At 39.2% G+C, this 20,093-nt stretch overlaps 1 protein-coding gene across 1 annotated transcript in view; it reads left to right on the top strand.

The window, feature by feature from the left end:
* FAM169A (family with sequence similarity 169 member A) overlaps positions 1 to 20,093 on the top strand; it is a 47,328-nt gene that overhangs the window by 23,479 nt on the left and 3,756 nt on the right. Inside the window, exons 6-11 of the mRNA XM_054715172.1 lie at positions 3,453 to 3,632; positions 8,884 to 9,012; positions 9,513 to 9,625; positions 12,463 to 12,502; positions 13,249 to 13,399; positions 17,838 to 17,991. Of these exons, the coding sequence (XP_054571147.1) occupies positions 3,453 to 3,632; positions 8,884 to 9,012; positions 9,513 to 9,625; positions 12,463 to 12,502; positions 13,249 to 13,399; positions 17,838 to 17,991 (767 nt within the window). The remainder of the gene's footprint in view (positions 1 to 3,452; positions 3,633 to 8,883; positions 9,013 to 9,512; positions 9,626 to 12,462; positions 12,503 to 13,248; positions 13,400 to 17,837; positions 17,992 to 20,093) is intronic.

Consider the following 20,093-nt stretch of genomic DNA (forward strand, 5'->3'; position numbering starts at 1 on the left):
ATCTTGAGGGTTTTGGCTTGGATGCTTAGGTGGGAAACTGTGAACTAAGATTGGGAATACACAATAGACTAGAGTATAAAACTATTTTTTAGTGGACTTGGTAATACTTGAGTTCAGTTTGACATGTGGACTTGGTAATACTTGAGTTCAGTTTGACATGTGAAGTTCATTGTGCCCGAGGAACATAAAAGTAGGGATAGTACACAGTTAGAAATGTAAGTCGGATCACCTGGGGGAGGTGTGGATGTTTATGTGGGCCACAGAAGTCAACACATTTTTAAACTAAGGATAAGATCTGTCAAAACTGTATAAAGTGAGTATGTGTGTTTGTGAATATTGGCATGGGGATATAAGTAAGTGACTGAAATCAGCCTGAGGTAACCAAACAAACATAAGTGTGGAGGAAGTCTGCCAGCAAAAGGAACTACCTGCTCAAATGTATCATTGATTTCCTAAAAGTTAAAGAGGAGGTGTGTTCACTTCTGCAGCACATATATTAAGTTAAAAAGGAAGTGTTAGTCTGTTGGGAGATAAAAAAGAAGAGGAAAGTTAGCTGAGGCTGCTAGCTAACCAAAAATTTGTGCTTCCTCTTCTATATTCTTTTTTTTTAATATATATATATTTTATTGATTTTTCACAGAGAGGAAGGGAGAGGGATAGAGAGCTAGAAACATAGATGAGAGAGAAACATCAACCAGCTGCCTCCTGCACACCCCCTACCAGTGATGTGCCCGCAACCAATGTACATGCCCTTGACCGGAATCGAACCTGGGACCTTTCAGTCCGCAGACCGACGCTCTATCCACTGAGCCAAACCGGCTTTGGCCCTCTTCTATATTCTAGTCATTGGTCCGCAGCTGCCCAGTCAGAGATTATATTTTCTAGTCACTTGCACAGTTGGGTGGGGCTGTGTGATTAATTCTCCCCAAAGTAATTAAAGAAATTATATGTATGACATCAGGTCAAAGTGGTTAAGATGCATTTTTTTTCCTAATTTGTCTGCTGAATGCAAAGGATTCTGAGGACCTAGGGGACCGGAAAGCCGCAGATAGAAAGAACCTGAGTTCCTGTGGTAGTCCTTTGCATTTCCATATCAATTTTAGGATCCCTTCTCGGTTTCAGGAAAAAAATCCAGCTGGGATTTTGAGTCTGTAGGTCAATTTGGGGAGTATTGACAACTTAACAATGTTATGTATTCTGACTCATGAACATGAGATGTTTTGCCGTTTATTTAGGTGCTCATTCTTTTAACAATGTTTATACTTCTCAGTTTACAAGTTTTGCACTTCTTTTGTTGAATATACTCATGAGAATTTTATCGTTGCTGCTGTTGTAAATAGAATTATTTTTAAAAAAATATATTTTTATTGATGTCAGAGAGAGGGAAGAGAGGGATAGAAACATCAATGATGAGAGAGAATCATTGATCGGCTGCTCCCTATTGGAGATCAAGCCCTAAACCATGGCATGTGCCCTGACCTGGAATCGAACCGTTACTTCCTGGTCATGGGTGAATACTCAACCACTAAGCTATACCAGTGGGCAGGGATTGTTATCTTAATTTCATTTTTAGGTTGTTCATTGTTGGTGTATAGAAATATAGTTGATTTTTATATGTTGATCCTGCAACCTTACTAAACTTATATGTCAGTTTTAATAAATTTTTAGTGGATTCCTTAAGGTTTTCTAGATATAAGGTTGTGTCATCTGCAAAAATAATTTTACCTTTTTTTTTTTCCAACCTGGTGCCTTCTATTTTATTTTCTTGACTAATTACCCAACCTCTAGTACAATGTTGAATAGAAGTGGTGAGAGTGAACATTTTTGTCTTGTTCCTAATCTTACAGGGGAAACATCCAGTGTTTCACCATTAAGTGTGTTGTTAGCTGTGGGTTTTTCATAGATCTCTTTATCAGGTTGAGGATGTTGAGTATTTTTATCATGAAAGGCGTTGGATTTTATCAAATACTTTTTTCTCCACTTATTGAGATGATCATGTGGTTTTTGTAATACTTATATTTACATGAGGTCTTCCATTGGAGTAAATCTCAGGAATTACAGAAATTAAAGATTAGTGGACATCAGTATTTGGATAAATGGTAGAAGCCCTGGGAGTAGGTGAAATTACCCAGAGAGAGAATGTAGACAGAGAAGGTGGTCAAAGAGGAAACTTTGAGGAATATAAATATTTAATTACCATGTGCAATAAATTTAGTGTAATGAAGACTTCACCTAAGGTAGCAGTTGTGGTTTTGCTCCACTAGGTAATTGTGCTGTTGTCTACAGCTGTTGACGTGTCTGAAGCTCTCCGGTAACAGGACGTTTTTCTGCCCTTTATTTGATTGCCTTTGTATAACCCTTATACAGAGTATAACTATTTAAGGTGCAGGCAAAGAAGGGAATCATCATGGTTTTTTGAAATGAATATGTACAGGTGGAGCCAAAGTAGGTGTACAGTTGTGAGTACATGAGACAGTTGATTCCTGTATTATAATTTACTAATTATTGCCTTATTTTCCAAACTGATGACCGTGCTGGGAAGCAAGATCTCAACAGGGAATAATGCTTCCCAGAATGATAGTGTTCAGCTTCTTTATGCAGTTGGAATTAAGGAGGGAATGTAAGGAAGATCACATGAAAAGCAAGTTGGGGATTAGGTTATAGGCTAGTTAAGACTATGTGTTCTTTTGAGGGTAGCGAGGCTTCTAAGGGTTCTGAAAATGAGCATTTCAAAGGTATGTTAATATAGATGCGCAAAAACGATGGACAGAGCTTGGTTAAGGCAAAGATAGACCTCTCACTAAAGAAGTTATATGCCTGGGGTGTGGCTACCCACCATGACCTGCCCAGTTTGGAATTTTTGATCAGATCACCTTGTGAGGTTACTTTTTGTTAGTTTTTATTATAGCACCCCCTTTAAAAATGTTTTAAAAGAGATTATCAAAACAGCTTTATTTATAACCTCCCAAATTGTAAACAACACAAATGGCAGGAGCCAGGCCAAGGTGGGCAAAAGGAGAGGAAATGGGAGACATCTGTAATAACCTTAACAACAAAAATAAATTTTAAAAATAGTAAATAGATAAATGTATTTCAGTTAACCCATATCATGCATACTATTAAGTACTGATAGACATAGCATGTACTAGATTTCAGAATCATTGTGTTGGGAGAAAGAAACCAGGCACTAAGAAAACATACTGTATAATTCCATTTATGTTATTCTAGAAAAGTAAAAGCAAATTTGTAGTGGCAGAAATCAAACAGAGACCCGGGAGGGATGGATTGGCCATAAAAGGGATGGAGGGAACTTTTTGGGATAGCACTCCTTTTTTATCCACTGAAAAACCATTTTTAGAAAGACAGTTAACTCATGTTTTCTAAAAGTATATACATATAGGTCTTTCAATGTGAAAAATTATTGGCCTTCCTTTCTGTTCTTATGATTGCAGGAAGCATATGTGCCTCATTTCTTACGCAAAGCTACCAACTGCCCGTTCTTGATACAATGTTTATAAGAAAAAAATATCGAGGCAAAGATTTTGGGCTTCATATGCTGGAGGACTTTGTTGATTCCTTTACAGAAGATGTACTTGGCTTGCGGTACCCACTGTCCTCTATAATGTACGCAGGTAAATGGAATAAGTGAAAAATGTTAAACTTATCTCTGACTAGTTTCTGCAGAATATTGTAAATGTGCATATAACAATATTAAATAAATTTTGATTCTTTGATACCCTAGGACAGTGTTCGGCAAACTGCGGCTCGCGAGCTGCGGTTTGCCACTCTGTTGACTAATGAGTTTGCCGACCACTGCCCTAGGGCTTAATTTTGCAAATGTGTCCTTATCTCACATTATATATTTTGTGTGTGTTTTTTTTTTTTTTTTTTGGCTGGGGGGGGCAGGTAATGGTAGATTTTTAAAAGATATGAGCTTTAATTTTTAAAAGCTTTTGTTTTTGTTTGTTTTAAATATTTTGTTTTTGTATTGATTTCTGAGAGGAAGGGAGAGGGAGAGAAAGAGAGAAACATCAATGATGAGTGAGAATCATTGATCAGCTGCCTCCTGCACACCCCCTACTGGGGATTGAGCCCACAACTCGGGCATGTGCCCTCACTGGGAATGGAACCATGACTTCCTGGTTCATAGGTCAACACTCAGTCACTAAGCCACATGGTCAGGTAGAGCTTTAATTTATATACCATAAAATTCACCTTTTAAAAATGTTAATCCTCACCCGAGGATATTTTTTACATTGATTTTTAGAGAGAGTGGAAGGGAGGGTGGGAAGAGAGAGGAGAAGAGAGAGAGAGAGAGAGAGAGAGAGAGAGAGAGGGAGAGAGAAGGAGAAACATTGATGTGAGAGAGACACATGGATTAGTTGTTTCCTGCATGCACCCCGATGGGGGCTGGGGATTGAACCTCCAACCTAGGCATGTGCCCTTGACCAGTAATCAAACCCAGTCACCATCCATTCCCCCATTTCTCCATTACCTAGTAACCACTAATCTATTTTCTGTCTTTTTGGATTTACCTATTTTGGACATTTCATGTAAATGGAATCATGTGATATCTTCTATAATAATAAAAGCTTAATATGCTAATTAGACCAGATGTCCTTCCGGACATCTTTCTGGACGAAGCTGGGGCTGCGAGGGAAGCCCAGGTTGGGGTGCCTGCTGGCGGCCGCAGGGAAGCCTGGAGGGAAGCCAGCGCCAGCAGCCAGGGGAAGGGAGGCCTACTCTTGCACGAATTTCATGCATCGGGCCTCTAGTGAATATATAAGTCCTTTGTGTCTGGCTTCTTTCATTTTGCGCAAATGTTTTCAAGATTTATCTATGCTGTAGCTTGAATCAGTGCTTAATTCCTTTTTATACGTAAATAACGTTTCAATGTATGATATACCACATTTTGTTTATCCATCATCAATTGATGGACTTTTAGGTTATTTCTGTATTTTAGCTATTATGAATAATGTTGCTTTGAACATTTGTGTACTTTTTGTTGGGCATTTCTCTCGTGTATGTATTAGATGTGGATGGAATTATTGGGTCATATGGTGACTCTAAGTTTAACATTTTGAGGAACTGCCAAACTATTTTCCAAAGCAACTGCACCATTTTACATTCCCATAAACAGTGTATGAGGATTACAATTTCTCCACATCCTTGCCAACACTTATTATTTCCCTTTATAAAAAATATATTTTTTAATTGATTTCAGAGAGGAAGGGAGGAGGAGAGAGAGATAAAAACATCAATGGTAAGAGATAATCATTTTCTGGTTGCCTCCTGCACGCCCCCTGTTGGGGATCAAGCCCACAACCCGGGCATGTGCCCTTGACTGGAATCGAAACCGGGACCCTTCAGTCCCCAGGCCAATGTTCTATCCACTGAGCCAAACCAGCTAGGGCTCATCTGCCCTTTTTATAATAGTCATCTGAGTGGGTACGAAGTGGCCTCTAGTAGTTTTGGTTTGCATTTGATGTTGAACATCTTTTCATGTGCTTATTGGACATTTGTATGTCTTCTTTGGAGAAATGTCTATTTAGATTATTTGACCACTTTTTTTGGGGAGGGGGGTGTTATTTGTCTTTTGTAGCTTTTATTTTTAATTTTTATTAAATCTTTATTGTTCAATTTATTACAATTGTTCCTCTTTCTCCCCCCTCCCCCATAGCGCCTCTCTACTCCCAGTTCCCACCCCACCCTCTGCCCTTACCCCCCCTACTGTCTTCATCCATAGGTGTACAATTTTTGTCCAGTCTCTTCCCGCACCTCCCACACTCCTTTCCCCCCCGAGCATTGTCAGTCCACTCCCTTTCTATGCCCCTGATTCTATTATATTCACCAGTTTATTCTGTTCATCAGATTTTTTATTCACTTGATTTTTAGATGCACTTGTTGATAGATATGTATTAGTTCATAATTTTTATCTTTACCTTTTTCTTCTTCTTCCTCTTCTTAAAGAATACCTTTCAGCATTTCATATAATACTTGTTTGGCAGTGATGAACTCCTTTAGCTTTTTCTTATCTGTGAAGCTCTTTATCTGACTTTCAATTCTGAATGATAGCTTTGCTGGGTAGAGTAATCTTAGTTGTAGGTTCTTGCTGTTCATCACTTTGAATATTTTTTGCCACTCCAGTCTGGCCTGCATAGTTTCTGTTGAGAAATCAGCTGACAATCGTATGGGTGCTCCCTTGTAGGTAATTAACTGTTTTTCTCTTGCTGCTTTTAATATTGTCTCTTTGTCTTTTGCTCTTGGCATTTTAATTATGATGTGTCTTGGTGTGGTCCTCTTTAGATTCCTTTTGTTTGGGGTTCTGTGCGCTTCCTGGACTTGTAAGTCTATTTCTTTCACCAGGTGGGGGAAGTTTTCTGTCATTATTTCTTCAAATAGGTTTTCAATATCTTGCTCTCTCTGTTGGCACCCCCGTAATTTGGATGTTGGTACACTTGAAGTTGTCCCAGAGGCTCCTTACACTATCTTCATATTTTTGGATTCTTTTTTCATTTTGCTCTTCCGGTTGGGTGTTTTTTGCTTCTTTGTATTTCAAATCTTTGACTTGATTCTTGTGATCCTCTAGTCTGCTGTTGGATCTCTGTATATTATTTTTTATTCAATCAGTGTATGCTTAATTTCTAGTTGGTCCTTTTTCATATCCTCGAGGGTCTCGCTAAATTTTCGGCCTTTCCTAGAAAATTCTTGAAAAACCTTATAACCGTGGTTTTGAACTCTATATTCACTCGTTTGTTTTCCTCCATTTCTTTCGTTTGTGATCTGTTTCTTTGTCTCCGCATTTTGGCTGCTTCCCTGAGTTGATAGAGTGGTTTTGTGTGTTGGTGTCTTATAGGGCCCAGTGGCTCAGCCTCTCCAGTTACCTGAGATGGACACTCTTGGTGCACCCCTTTTTGGGCTGTGTGCACAGTCTTGTTGTAGTTAAGCTTTGATTGTTGTTGGTATCACTGGGAGGAATTGACTTCCAGGCCAATTGGCTGAGAGGATCAGCTGTGTCTACGCTGGGCGAACTTCTGTGCTGGAGACACCCTTATGAGACAAGACTTGCAAAAGCCTCTATGCTCAGCTTGGATGGGGCGGAGTCTCAGGGCAGAGCAGACAGCAATGGCTTCCTGTCACCCCTGCCCTAAGAGACCCCTTGGTCTCAGTGTCCCGCGGTAATTGCTGCAAGCACCTCTGAGAGAAAGCCGCCCTTGAGTTTCGCCCGCTGCCAGATTGTCCAGTTTCTCCCTGTATGAGTCTAGGTCCCCAGAGTCTCACCCGGAACTGGAGTTCAGAGCCATCAGGAGCTTTTGTCTCCCTTCCGATTGAGAAAGCCCACCATGTACAGAGCCGTTGGGAGCTTTTGTCTCCCTCCTAATTGATAAGGCCAGCCATGTACTCAGTTGCCAGCCCTCTCCATGTGCGCGCCTCCATATCTCTGCCTTCTGCAGCTCCTGTGAGTCTCAGTGTGCTTTTCTCTTCTAGTTGTAGAATTTCCACTCAGCCAGCCTTCCTGTGGTTCTGGGTGATGTCCGTTTTGTCTTTTAGTTGTAGTTTTGAAATTGTTGTGCAAGGCAGCAGTCTAGGTGTTTACCTATGCTGCCATCTTTGTTTCTCTGTGGTAGCTTTTAAATTAAGGAAGGAAGGGAGGGAGGGAGGGAGGGAGGTCCCTCAGCCATATAAGAAAGTATAAAAAGTAAGGTAAATACTTATGTACCACTAGCCTGTACCATCCATGAGAAATGGATCCATTGCCAACACAGTTGTACTCCTACCCAATTAGCTTACTCCCTTCCCTGTAATAAGCATTGTCCTCAATTTGGCATTTTTCTTCATGCATTTCTTAGACTGTTATGACATATGTATATATCCTCCAATAATATGTCATATTATTTTAAATATTTTAAAACTTTATATAAATGAAAGGTACTGTATGAATTCTTCTGTAGTTTGCTTTCTTTACTCATCGTTGTATTTATTAGGTTCATTAATGTGGATTCACCTAGCTCTATTCATTTTCAGTGCTGTTTAGTATTCTATTATATGGCTATACTATGTGGTGATGTTTTAAAAACTATTAGTGGATTTATATTTGCATTTATATAAAGCCCAAACAACTATTTTTTCTTAATGTAGAAAGATTTAATCCTGGAAAGTAATTTATTTGAAAACTTTAATAAAATATAATTTACCATCAGATGTTTATTTTCACTAAAAATATATTTTCTAGGTTTCCTCTCTCTCTTTATATTAAAAATCTAGAAAACAAGAACCAAATGTTGCATCCACATTTTGAATTATAGTTTTTCTCTAGACCCATACATGAGAATGGAATGAACCCTTGTATACCCTTTGATAATTTGAACATAGATTATTGCTTTACTAAATTTGGGGAGGAGTGCAGACACATTCTCTATAGGAAGAATCCCTTAATACTTACTCTTTGTTCTTTCATTTTGCATTTGGGACCATGTTTTGTAAAATTCCATTAAAAAGAAACTCTGTTAGGATTTTGTTTAGGATTGCATCAAGTTTACAAAATAATATAGAGATAATTGGTGTTTTTATACTATTAAATCTAACAATCCTTTTATTTAGTTCTTCTTTTATGTCCCTCAATAAAATTTAATAATTTTCTTTTTAAAGGTTAAGCACATCTTTTATTTGAATTTTTATTGCTTGATCACATTAAAACTTTAATATGGAATTTAATTTAGAATTTTTATGTAAATGAGACGACTGTATAATTTTTTAGAGTTGTTTTGGTGTTTTGCTATCAAAAAATTATGCTAGCCCATTAAGTGAGGTGGCAGCTTTCTATCTGTTTTCTAAAATAATTGATATTTGGGATTTCTAGAAAATTCTAAACGTGTTTTTCAGCTTGCAAGCAATACTGTGAAAAGTATCCAGGAGACCATGAACTCCTTTGGGAAGTTGAAGGTGTTGGACACTGGTACCAGAGAATCCCTGTCACCAGAGCATTACAGAGAGAAACACTTAAAATTACAGGTAAGAATGTTTTTAGTTTGAACACATGTCCCACTTAAAAATAGCAGTGCCTGATGGTGATGGTGTCTTATACTCCAGAGTAGTGGTGTGCTGTGATGTGATCACTCTAGTAACAGACCCTCTTTCCTGAAGTATGATTTTTTGTTCAGTATTAATATTAACATTTGAGTCACTAAAAATAGCCTAGCAGAATGTAATAATTGGTGTGTAAGAAATACACAGAGATACTGAAACAGTATAGAATAGGCATCAAGAGATCAAAGATAGTCCACAGTCTCATGTATTTCTCCTCAAAGTCACAAAATACAGATGATTACTTAAGACTCTTTATAATTGTAAGGTTTTATTGTAAGATATGGGTGAAGGGGCTATATCCTACACCTAGATTTCCAACACCCTTCTATTCATGCTGCTCTATTGGGCTTTTGTGAAAGTCAAAACAATGTTATCAAAACCAAATACTGATTGGGTTACAATTTGTAAAATTCTTCTACACACAGCAATTCCTCCAAATGAAGCTAAAAGAACTACATCTGGAGAGTATGGTCTTGCATCTGTTCCCGAATATGAAGCAGGAACTGAAGACAGTCCATCTAGTGAGATGCAGCTAACTGTAGGTACACTGTATATTTATTGTAGGAAATAGTTTTTGTTTCTTTAAAATAGATTCAGTGAATATTTAATTTTTTAAATGTTATTGTTCACTCAACAGATTTATGTAATTTCTACTGCATTAGTTTTCTGGCATCTTTTAATTGGTTACTAAGGACTTAATTTTCTTTGAAAAATAATTTGGAATTCACATACAATAACGTAGAAGAAAATAAAAATCTGTAATCCCACTTCTCCAGAGTATAGCAACTGTTAATATCTTGCATATAATATACATGTATCTGCATACATTTTATTTTTGTTTTCTTTTATGTTAATTCTAACTGCTTTTCTCACTAACATAACATTTTTTTGGAGTCTACAAGGGTGCATAACGTAACATTTTAAGCATTTTTCATGGCATTACTGTTTTTCTACTATTTTTAAATATGATTGTTAAACAGCAGCACACTAGCCTTTTATATGTAAACTAGAGGCTCAGTGCACGAAATTTGTGCAAGGGGCTCAGCCCTTGCAGCCACGGTGGCTTGCCTTAGCCCTTGCAGCCCTGTTTTGTCTGGAAGGTCGTCCGGAAGGTCATTTGGCTGTCTGGTCTAATTAGCATATTACCCTTTTATTATTATAGATGCCATCATTTATTTTCTTAACGTATTATTAACCTTTTGCACTCGGATGTCGAGAGTGACTCGACACGGTTAGCATCGGTAGCACCTCGTATGTTGAATTGTATTGAATGTATCAATAATTTGAAATATAAAAAAATCCAAATAAATAAGTTTGTATGAAAAGAAACTCCAGTTTTTTATTCTACTGCCGTGCTTTGTAAAATCTGGGGTATTTAAAAAATTAAATCCCGAGTAGAATAAAGGAATCAAGAAAAAAGCAAGCGAGTGCAAAGGGTTAAGTTTTACATTTATAATGTAACTAGAGGCCCGGTGCACAACATTTGTGCACTGGGGGCGGGGGGGGGGGGGGTCCCTCAGCCCGGCCTGCGCTCTCTTGCAGTAAAGTGGGTACCTTGCCAAGTGCTGGGCATACAAATTATGGGTCTGTTAAGCATGGGAAAAGTAGATGGTCCACTCTTGGAACAGATAAGTGAACAATTATACTATCTGTACTAATAAAAGGGTAATATGCTAATTAGACCGGGACATCCTTCCAGACAAAGCCATCATGGTGGGGCCGAGGCAGAGGTGGTTAGGGGCAATCAGGCTTGCAGGGGGGGCAATTGGGGGCGAGCAGGCCAGTAGGGGGGGACAGTTGGGGGCGAGCAGGTCGGCGGGGGGCAGTTGGGGGACATCAGGCTGGCAGGAGGGGCAGTTGGGGGCGAGCAGGCTGGCAGGGGGGGAAGTTAGGGGCGAGCAGGCTGGCAGGGGGGGACAGGTGGGGGTGAGCAGGCCGGCAGGGGGGTCATGTGGGGACAAGTAGGCCTGCAGGTGGGGGCAGGTGGGGGCGACCAGGCTGGCGTGGTGGGGGGCAGATGGGGGCAATCAGGCCAGTGTGGGGGCAGTTGGGGGCAAGCAGGCTGGAAGGGGAGGCAGTGGGGTTGATCAGGCTGGCAGGCAGAGTGGTTAGGGGTGATCAGGCAAGCAGGCAGGTGAGCGGTTAGGAGCCTGTGGTCCTGGATTGTGAAAGGGATGTCCAACTGCTGGCTTAGGCCCGATCACACAGGGATCGGGCCTAAACTGGCAGTCGGACATCCCCCGAGGGGTCCCAGATTGGAGAGGGTGTAGGCTGGGCTGAGGGACACCCTCCTCCCCCATGCACGAATTTAGTGCACTGGGCCACTAGTAGGATAATAATTGTCTTAATAGAGCATACATACAGCAAGTGATTACAGGTACATAAAAGAGTATATATGACTAACTCTATGCAGGGACTGGAATTGGTGAAGTAGTAACTGAGCTGAAATGGCCATTAAAAGGTGTGTGGGAGTTCTGTGTTAGGGCATTCCAAGGGATGACATGTATAAAACACAGTGGTGGAAAGAAAATGGCATGTTGAGTTTGGAAAAATTGAGTTTATATTTTAGGTAGTGATAAGCTATTAAATTTTATTTTTTGTAATGTAAAGGAGTAGCACAATTTGCAGATGGGAAGCATCACTGTCATCAGGGTGGAAAGGATTATGGGGCGTGTGGCTAGAGTGAGGGATGCCAGTGAGGAGGCTATTAGAACAGTTCATGGTGAAGATGAGAAAGGCCTGAACTAAACTAAGCATTGGCAATACAAAGGAGGGGGCAGTTGAGAGATTCTGAAAGTCAGAATTGACAGGCTTTGTGGTTGATTGAATGCGGGATAGGAAGAAGTCATTACTGTCTCACAGCCATTCTGGTTAGACTGAATTGTTACTATCACTTAACCAAGATAGGGAATGCTATTGGGAAAAGATTATTAAAATGATATTGTTCCGTTTGAGACAGGTTGGATGTCAAATTAGATGGAACATCCACTGGGGAGATATTTTATTAGAAATAGAACTTTGGAAGTTGGGGGAATTAACTTGTATACTAGTAGATGTTGAAGTGAAGATAGGAGATGAAATGACAAAGGGAATGCATGGATTGAAAAGAGAGGTAGCTGAAGACAGATTACTGGAAACTCCAGTGTTTACCACTATAAGACATGAGATGGCTTGATAAGTTCTTAGGCTCATAATAAACTGGGCTGTATCATAGCCTTTTTATTTCTTAAGTAAGTTTTAACTGATGAATAGTGAGTACAGAAAGTGCTATTTGAAAAATGTTTTAAAAGATTTTCTTTGACACTGAATAAAGTAGATCCACAGGGAGAAAAAATAATCTAAAGCATTTGGTTTTAATTTGTATCTCTATTTTAGATTGATTCTCTAAAAGATGCCTTTGCAAGCACTTCTGAAGGTAAGAAATTCAGCTGATCTATTAGAACGTATTTGAAACACTTAGAATTAGGGTGTGTGTGTGTGTGTGTGTGTGTGTGTGTGTGTGTGTGAGCAAGTGAAGACTTATCCAGCTCTAAAGTCTAGTTCTGGGTTCTAATGCAGTGGTCGGCAAACTCATTAGTCAACAGAGCGGCAAACAGCGGCTTGCTAGCCGCATGTGGCTCGCAAGCCGCAGTTTGCCGACCACTGTTCTAATGCCACCACTACCACTGATGTTGCTGTGTGAACAGAGTGAGCTAGGGTACCTCTCTTCCTCATTTTCTTACATGTAAAATACGGACAGTAACATCTGCCTTGTTTATTTCCCAAGATTTAACAAGCCCCATTTCTATTATATTGCAGTTCAAATTCCCCAGTCATATTCAGATTCATTTAGTTTGGTCAGATATCATGAAACCAGGAAAAGTAGAAAAATCTAATCTTCCCACATATGCAGTGCAACTAATGTTCTATTTTAATATTAAGCCAAATAATTTTCCCTGTATCATTTAGAAAGAATATATTAAAATTACACTATGTCATAAGGTTGACAGATTATTGGGAGAGAATATAAGTGAAAATGCAAAAACACATTGTAAAGCTCAAGATAACATGGAAATGTGAGGAATGAATATTGCAAAGTCTGATATGAGAGAAAGGAAGTGTGTAATGGTGGGGATATATATAAACTAGCATAGTTCTTGCATGTCTGCTATTTTTTCTTAGGTCATGATAAAACACCAGTTTCCACTCGTACTCGAAGTAGTCATCTGAAGCGGCCAAAGATTGGAAAGCGGTTTCAGGATTCTGAATTTAGTAGTTCTCAAGGGGAAGATGAAAAGACACCTCAGACTTCACCCACAGCGTCAGTAATTAAGTAAAGTATTGTTTATTATACCCTCATTCTTTTGTTTATTCTTATTTTCATATTATTAATATTTAGTATTATTATATTGGTCATGTAGCAAATGACCTTGGTATAGGAGTTTGTATTTGAAGTTTTCTACAAGATAATTGGTTACACTTACCAGTGGTGTCACTTTGACAATGTTATAGGGAGAATTTGCTAGTAAGAGAGTGGAATAAACTCATAATTTAATCTCATAGACATGAAAATCCAGGAGAATATTCTATTGATTATCCCAAATGTGTCATTATCACCAACTTTGAATTTGACAGTAGCTGTAATTTTTAGTAATGCTGAGGTGTGGTCAATTTAAAAAACCCTCAATTTTACATTATAACGTATTCATTTCACTGGGGTATTGGATATAACATAAATTAGTGATAACTGTAATGATGCAGTCAACTCCTCTTAATCAACAGAACACTTGAGTCAAAACTTTTCCTCTATCTTCCTTTGAATCTTAAGAAAACAAGATTTTTAATTTTATATCAAAACTACACTCTGCCCTACTAGTCCTACCAACTGTTCCTGAATCAACCATTCATAGTTTTGCCATTTTAGCTATGAAATTATTTTACTCATGTAGAAAATTTTGTATCTATACTAATTTCATTGTGTAAATAATTTTTCATTTGTGTAATTGTGTCAGTATGTAAATGTTTTATTTTAGTAAGAAATTCATGTTAAAGGCAATATAAATAGATACTTAAATCGAGTAATTTGTGAATAGAATAAGTTTAGATAATTAAGGTTTTCTCACTGAGCCACATTTTGATGTAATACACTCTTTAGAAGGAAATGTAACAATGTATTTTAAATTGCACATCTCAGAATTCAGTTTGCTTTTCATAAACAACAGTAACACTAAGGCTATATGCTTGAATGTTTACTCAGACACTACAAAGAACATAATCTTATCTTTGCCCTTGAAGAATACCTAGTGGTTTCTAATACATGTGTCTGTTTGTGGCACAGGTTAAGAGCATTGCAAAGTAGATGGTGATGGTATAATAATAGAAGTGCAAAACACTGTGATGCAGAGGAGAGCGTGACTGACTCTAATTGAGGGGATGGAGACATTTGGTATTTGGGCCAGGGCTTCAGAAATAAGTGGTGACTTAACAAGCAGAGTTGGGAGAGAATTTCTAGTCCAAAGGTTCACAAACTATGGTCCATAGGTCAAATCTGGCTCGCCAACCATTGTAAATAAAATTTTATTGTAACACATCCATTAGTTTACATGTTTATTATGATTGCTTTTGAGTTAAGTGGCAGAGTTGAGTAGTTATTCAGAGATCATGTGGCCCACAAAACATAAAGGAAAAGTTTGCTGAGCCTGGCTCTATACCATGGATGTCCAAAGAACTTCCTGTAATGAAGGAAATGTCCTATGTCTGCCCTGTCCAGTATGGCAGCAACTACCCAATGTGCCATTTGAGCACTTGAAGTATGGCTAGTGCAATTGAGGAATTGAATTTTTCATTTCATTTACTTTTAATTAACATAAATAGGAACACATGTCTTATGGCTACTGTATTGCATTGTGCAGATCTAGACTACAGGAATAACACGAACAAAGGCACAAAACTAAAGGGAATGTTGATAAGGATATATAAAGTAAATGGTAGTATAACTGAAACCAAGTTTCAACTGCCTGCTGCCACAGAAGCCAAACTTGTGATACAGATGCTGGTGAAAAGGAAAGAGGTTTATTCAAGTGCTGGTCACCTGAGAAGATAGGGGACTCCTTGTCAAAAGCCCATCTCAACATCTCAGTGCAGACAGAGGTTTTTATAACGAGGAACACGGGAAGCAGAACAAAGAAATCACGATGAGGGAGTTGAGTAATTCTGTACATGCAGGCTATCACAGTCCATTCCGATAAGGATCTCAAAACTGGTGAAGTGATGGTCTGGTGTGCGTCACCCTGGTCTTCATAGTTCTTGTTCTGCATCTGCATCATCCTTGGTTCTATGGTTAAAGATTAGCAAGTTTCCCAGAACTAGGATGACTGAAGGTCAGAGTCTGCATCTTCCGAAGTTAGTTCCTAGGATTCTTATACAAACACTAGAGGCCCGGTGCATGAAATTCGTGCACGGGGGTGGGTGTCCCTCAGCCCAGCTTGCACCCTCTCCAATCTAGGACCCCTCGGGGGATGTCTGACTGCCGGTGCAGCTGCCAAGGTGTTTTCATCAACACGGACTCCAGTCCCTTCACCATGAAAAAATAACTTTCTTTAGGCATTTTCAAGATGTGTCTTCCATAGGATATGACATTTCTTTCTTTCTTTTATCCTCACCTAAGGATGTTTCCATTGATTTTTAGAGAGTGTGGAAGAGAGAGGGAAAGACAGAGAAATATCAGTGTGAGAGGGACACTTTGATTGGTTGCCTCCTGCATGAGCCCTGACCTGGGCCCTGGCCAGGGAGGAGCCTGTAACCTAGGTACATGCCCTTGATCAGAATCAAACCCAGACCCTGCGGTCGGCAGGCCGAGGCTCTATCCACTGTGCCAAACCAGCTAGGGCAGGATATGACATTTCTTAGCCCCTCCAGCAGCAGACCTTTGTTTTTTTCCTCCAGGAGTGAGGTGGAAAAACCCTAGATTACCTTCTTGGATTCTTATTACCCAAGTTACCAAGAGCACTGCAAGTGGCAGCGTACAGGGAGCTTAGCCAATGAGCGGTCAGAAAAGGTGTTTATGCTCGAACTATTTTAGCTCAGTGGATAGAGCATTGGCCTGCAGACTGAAGGGTCCCAGGTTTGATTCCTGTTAAGGGCATGTACCTTGGTTGGGGACACATCCCCAGTGGGGAGTGTGCAGGAGGCAGCTGATTGATGTTTCTCTCTCATCGATGTTTCCAACTGTCTATCCCTCTCCCCTCTTCTCTTTAAAAAAATCAATAAAATATATTTTTAAAAAAAGAAAAGGTTTTTCCTCTGTAGCTCATGTACAGAGGACCCCCTGCGTTGTCTCCACTGGGCTAGTGGTGTGTCCCCGCCACCCGTGGAGGGTGGGAGGCACGCCCCCGGGGCCGGCAGCCAGCCCCTTGTTGTGGGTGCCGGGCTTGGGGGAATGTGGAGATCCCAGCAGCCAGCCCTGCATTTTTGGCGCCAGCCCCGTGTTGTGAGCGCCGGGCTGGGGGCGTGGACCTGGCCGCTGCTTGGCGCCAGCACAAGCGGCCGCTGGGTGGGAACATCCTCCACATCGCCATGGTGACGCGGGGATGTTCCTGCCTCACCCCCAGCCGCTTGGCACCTGCACCCGTAGGCCTGGAGTGGCCGGGAGCGGAGCGTTCTGGGACCCCAGCAGCTCAGGGCCTATGTGTGGGTCTACAGGCTAGGAATGACCTGGATCCCGAGGATGTTCCTGGGACCCAGGCCACTCGGTGCCTGAGTATTCAAATTAACCTGCTATCTTTGGCGGGTTAATTTGCATACTCACTCCTGATTGGCTGGTGAGCGTAGCAGAGGTACAATCAATTTACATGTTTCTCTTTTATTATATAGGATTCTCTAAGCCATAGAAAACTATCAATTTTCTGAGTGGGGCTGTCACAGGTACAGATATGTATATGAGAAACACAGCTGTGAAAACCATACTAAAGAATAAGTATTAAGATGAATTGGGTGCCCTGGTTGGTGTGGCTAAGTTGGTTGAGTGTTGTCCTGAGCTCCGAAAAGTTGCCGGTTTGATTCCCAGTCAGGGCACATGCCCAGGTTGTGGGTTCAATACTGGTCAAAGTGTGAATGAGAGGCAACTTTTCGGAGCTCAGGACATGTGATCGATATTTCTTTCACATCACTATTTTACCCAACTCTTTGTCTGTCTGACTATCTATCTATCTATCTATCTATCTATCTACCTATCTACCTATCTACCTATCAATCATTTATCTATCTAGAAAAGATAAATTGGGAGAAGTTACTGTGAGAATTCTCCAGAGACAATTGGGGCCTGAAAATGGTAATAGTAAGTTAGGGATATGTTTGAAAGGCATTTCAGAAGTAGAACTAAACCATATCATATATGGTCCAAACTGATATTTTTGAGAAAGAAAGGGACATTATAATATGCCAATGCTGGGATAAAAGCTTTAAACTCTACGGTCCCAGGTATCTAGGATGTATGTTTAGTTTAATAGAATAAGATATTATCAGATATGAATAAAGGGACGGTCTTGTTTACATTTGAAAACATGGTGATGTTATTAATTGAACTGGAGAACAAGATAGGAAGAAGAACCAATTCATAGGATGAAGAGATTGGACGTGGACCTGTAAAATTTGAAATTGTTGACTGAACAACACTTAGTTGATTCTCTAAAGTGTTACTTTATTAACAGATTCCTGAAATTCATATTCATCCTTAAGAAAGCATGTAAGAATGGTTTGTTTGTTTTTTTTAGATTGGAGTCTACTGCACACACATCAGAGAGCTCAGAAGAATTACTAGAAGAACATGCACAGAGTGTGATTGAATTTGACGACGGAAGTAGTGATAAAGATGCTCATTCAGCACCTGAAACCCAGTCACATCTGGAGAAGCAAGATGGTGAAAAGGTAGGAGATCACTTACTGAATAAAATGAATGGAAGTATATGAAATTTTAACTTTCTTAATCTACCTTATAGAACCAATTAGAATGCTTTAAGGTCCAACAGGTCTTTAATTGCAATCCTATTTTGGTTAGGGGGCTATGAATGAGTTTCTCAGAAAAATATATATGACTACAAATTCCTGCTAAAATAACTAAATTCATTTTTTTAAAACACCAGAAAACATACAGGAAAATCCTTTGTGACTAAACTCTTTATCTGGCTTGATTTCTTTAGTTCCTCAAATATTTAGCCATATCTTCTTTTTTCTTTTCTATTAATTTCCTGTCCTTTTTCTTAAATATCTTTAATCTTCTCCTCTCTACAGATTCCTTATTTCTTCTTTCATATGTGCTGAAGTTTCTTTAAAAATCTTTTACCTGCTTGCTTAATCCAACGCGCAGGTAAACTGGTGAAACTACATTACCAATTTTATTTTCTTAACTTACACCAATTTAGCTTCCTTTGTTTCTAGAAACTCTATTTTTAAATAACTTTTTTTCTTGTAAAAAATTTGGAAAACAAAGTACATATTTTAAAAAGAGACTAACGGGTTGCTTCCATATCATGGCTCTTGTAAATAATGCTGCAGTGAACATAGGGGTGCATGTATTCTTTCAAATCAATGTTTCAGGTTTCTTCAGATACATTCCCAGAAGTGGGATTGCTGGGTCAATTCCATTTTTAATTTTTTGTTTTGTTAATTCTCACCTGAGGATATTTTTCCATTGATTTTTAGAGAGTGAAAGGAACGGGGAGAGACAGAGAGAAACATTGAAGTTACAGACACGTCGCTTGGTTGCCTCTCGCATGTGCCTTGACCAGGGCTGGGGATCGAGCCTGCAACCAAGGTACGTGCCTTGACCAGAATTGAACCCATGACCCTTCTGACTGTGGGCAGACACTCTATTCACAGAGCCAAACTGCATAGGGCTCATTTTTAATTTTTTGAGGAACCTCCACACTCTTTTGCATAGTGGTTGCACCAATCTGCATTCCCACCAACAGTGCATGAGGTTCCTTTTTCTCCACGTGCTCTCTAAGAGTTGTTGTTTATTGATTTATTGATAACTTTTTTGATAGGTGTGAGGTGGCATCTCATTGTGGTTTTGATTTGCATTTCTCTGATGATTAGTGATGTTGAGCATCTTTTTATATATCTATTGGCCTTCTGTATGTCCTCTTTGGAGAAGTGTCTAGTCAGGTCTTTTGCTTACTTTTTAATTGGGTTATTTGCTTTTCTGGTGTTGAGTTATCTGTGTTCTTTATAAGTTTTGGATATTAACCAGTTATCAGATATATCACTATCAAATATCTTCTCCCATTCAGTTGGTTGTCTTTTTTTTTTCTTGATAGTTTCCCTTACTGTGCAAAACCTTTTTAATTCGATGTAGTCCCATTTATTTTTTTCTCTTGTTTCCCTTACCCAAGAAGATATATCAGAAAACATATTGCTAAGATAAATGTGCGATATTTTACTGCCTATGTTTTCTTATAGTAGTCTTATGGTTTTGGGTCTTACATTTAAGTCTTTAATCCACTTTGAGTTTATTCTTATATATGGTTAAGAAGGTGGTCTAGCAACCCAAATGCTCATCAATAAATGAGTGGATAAAAAAAGCTGTGGTACATATACATACACAATAGAATACTATTCAGCCGTAAAAAAGAACAAAATTGTACTTTTTGTGACAGCATGAATGGACCTAGGTGGTATTGTATTAAGTGAAATAAGTCAGACAGAGAAAGAAAAATACCATATAATTGCATTTATATGTAGAATCTAATGAACAAAATAAACAAAATTAAAACATACACATAGATAGAGAGAACAAACTGACAGTTGTCAGAGGAGAGGGGGGTAAGGAGGCTGGGTGAAAAAGGTGATGGGATCAAACCATACAAATTGGTAGTTACAAAATAGTCACAGAGATGTAGATTATAGCATAGGGTATATAGTCAATAATATTGTGATAAATATGTGTGGGGCCAGGTGGGTACTTGAAGCAGTGGGAGGACCACTCTGTAAAGTACATGATTTTTAAAACTACTTTGCTGTACATCTGA

This window comes from Eptesicus fuscus, chromosome 4 (genome assembly GCF_027574615.1).
Source record: "Eptesicus fuscus isolate TK198812 chromosome 4, DD_ASM_mEF_20220401, whole genome shotgun sequence".
NCBI lineage: Eukaryota > Metazoa > Chordata > Mammalia > Chiroptera > Vespertilionidae > Eptesicus > Eptesicus fuscus.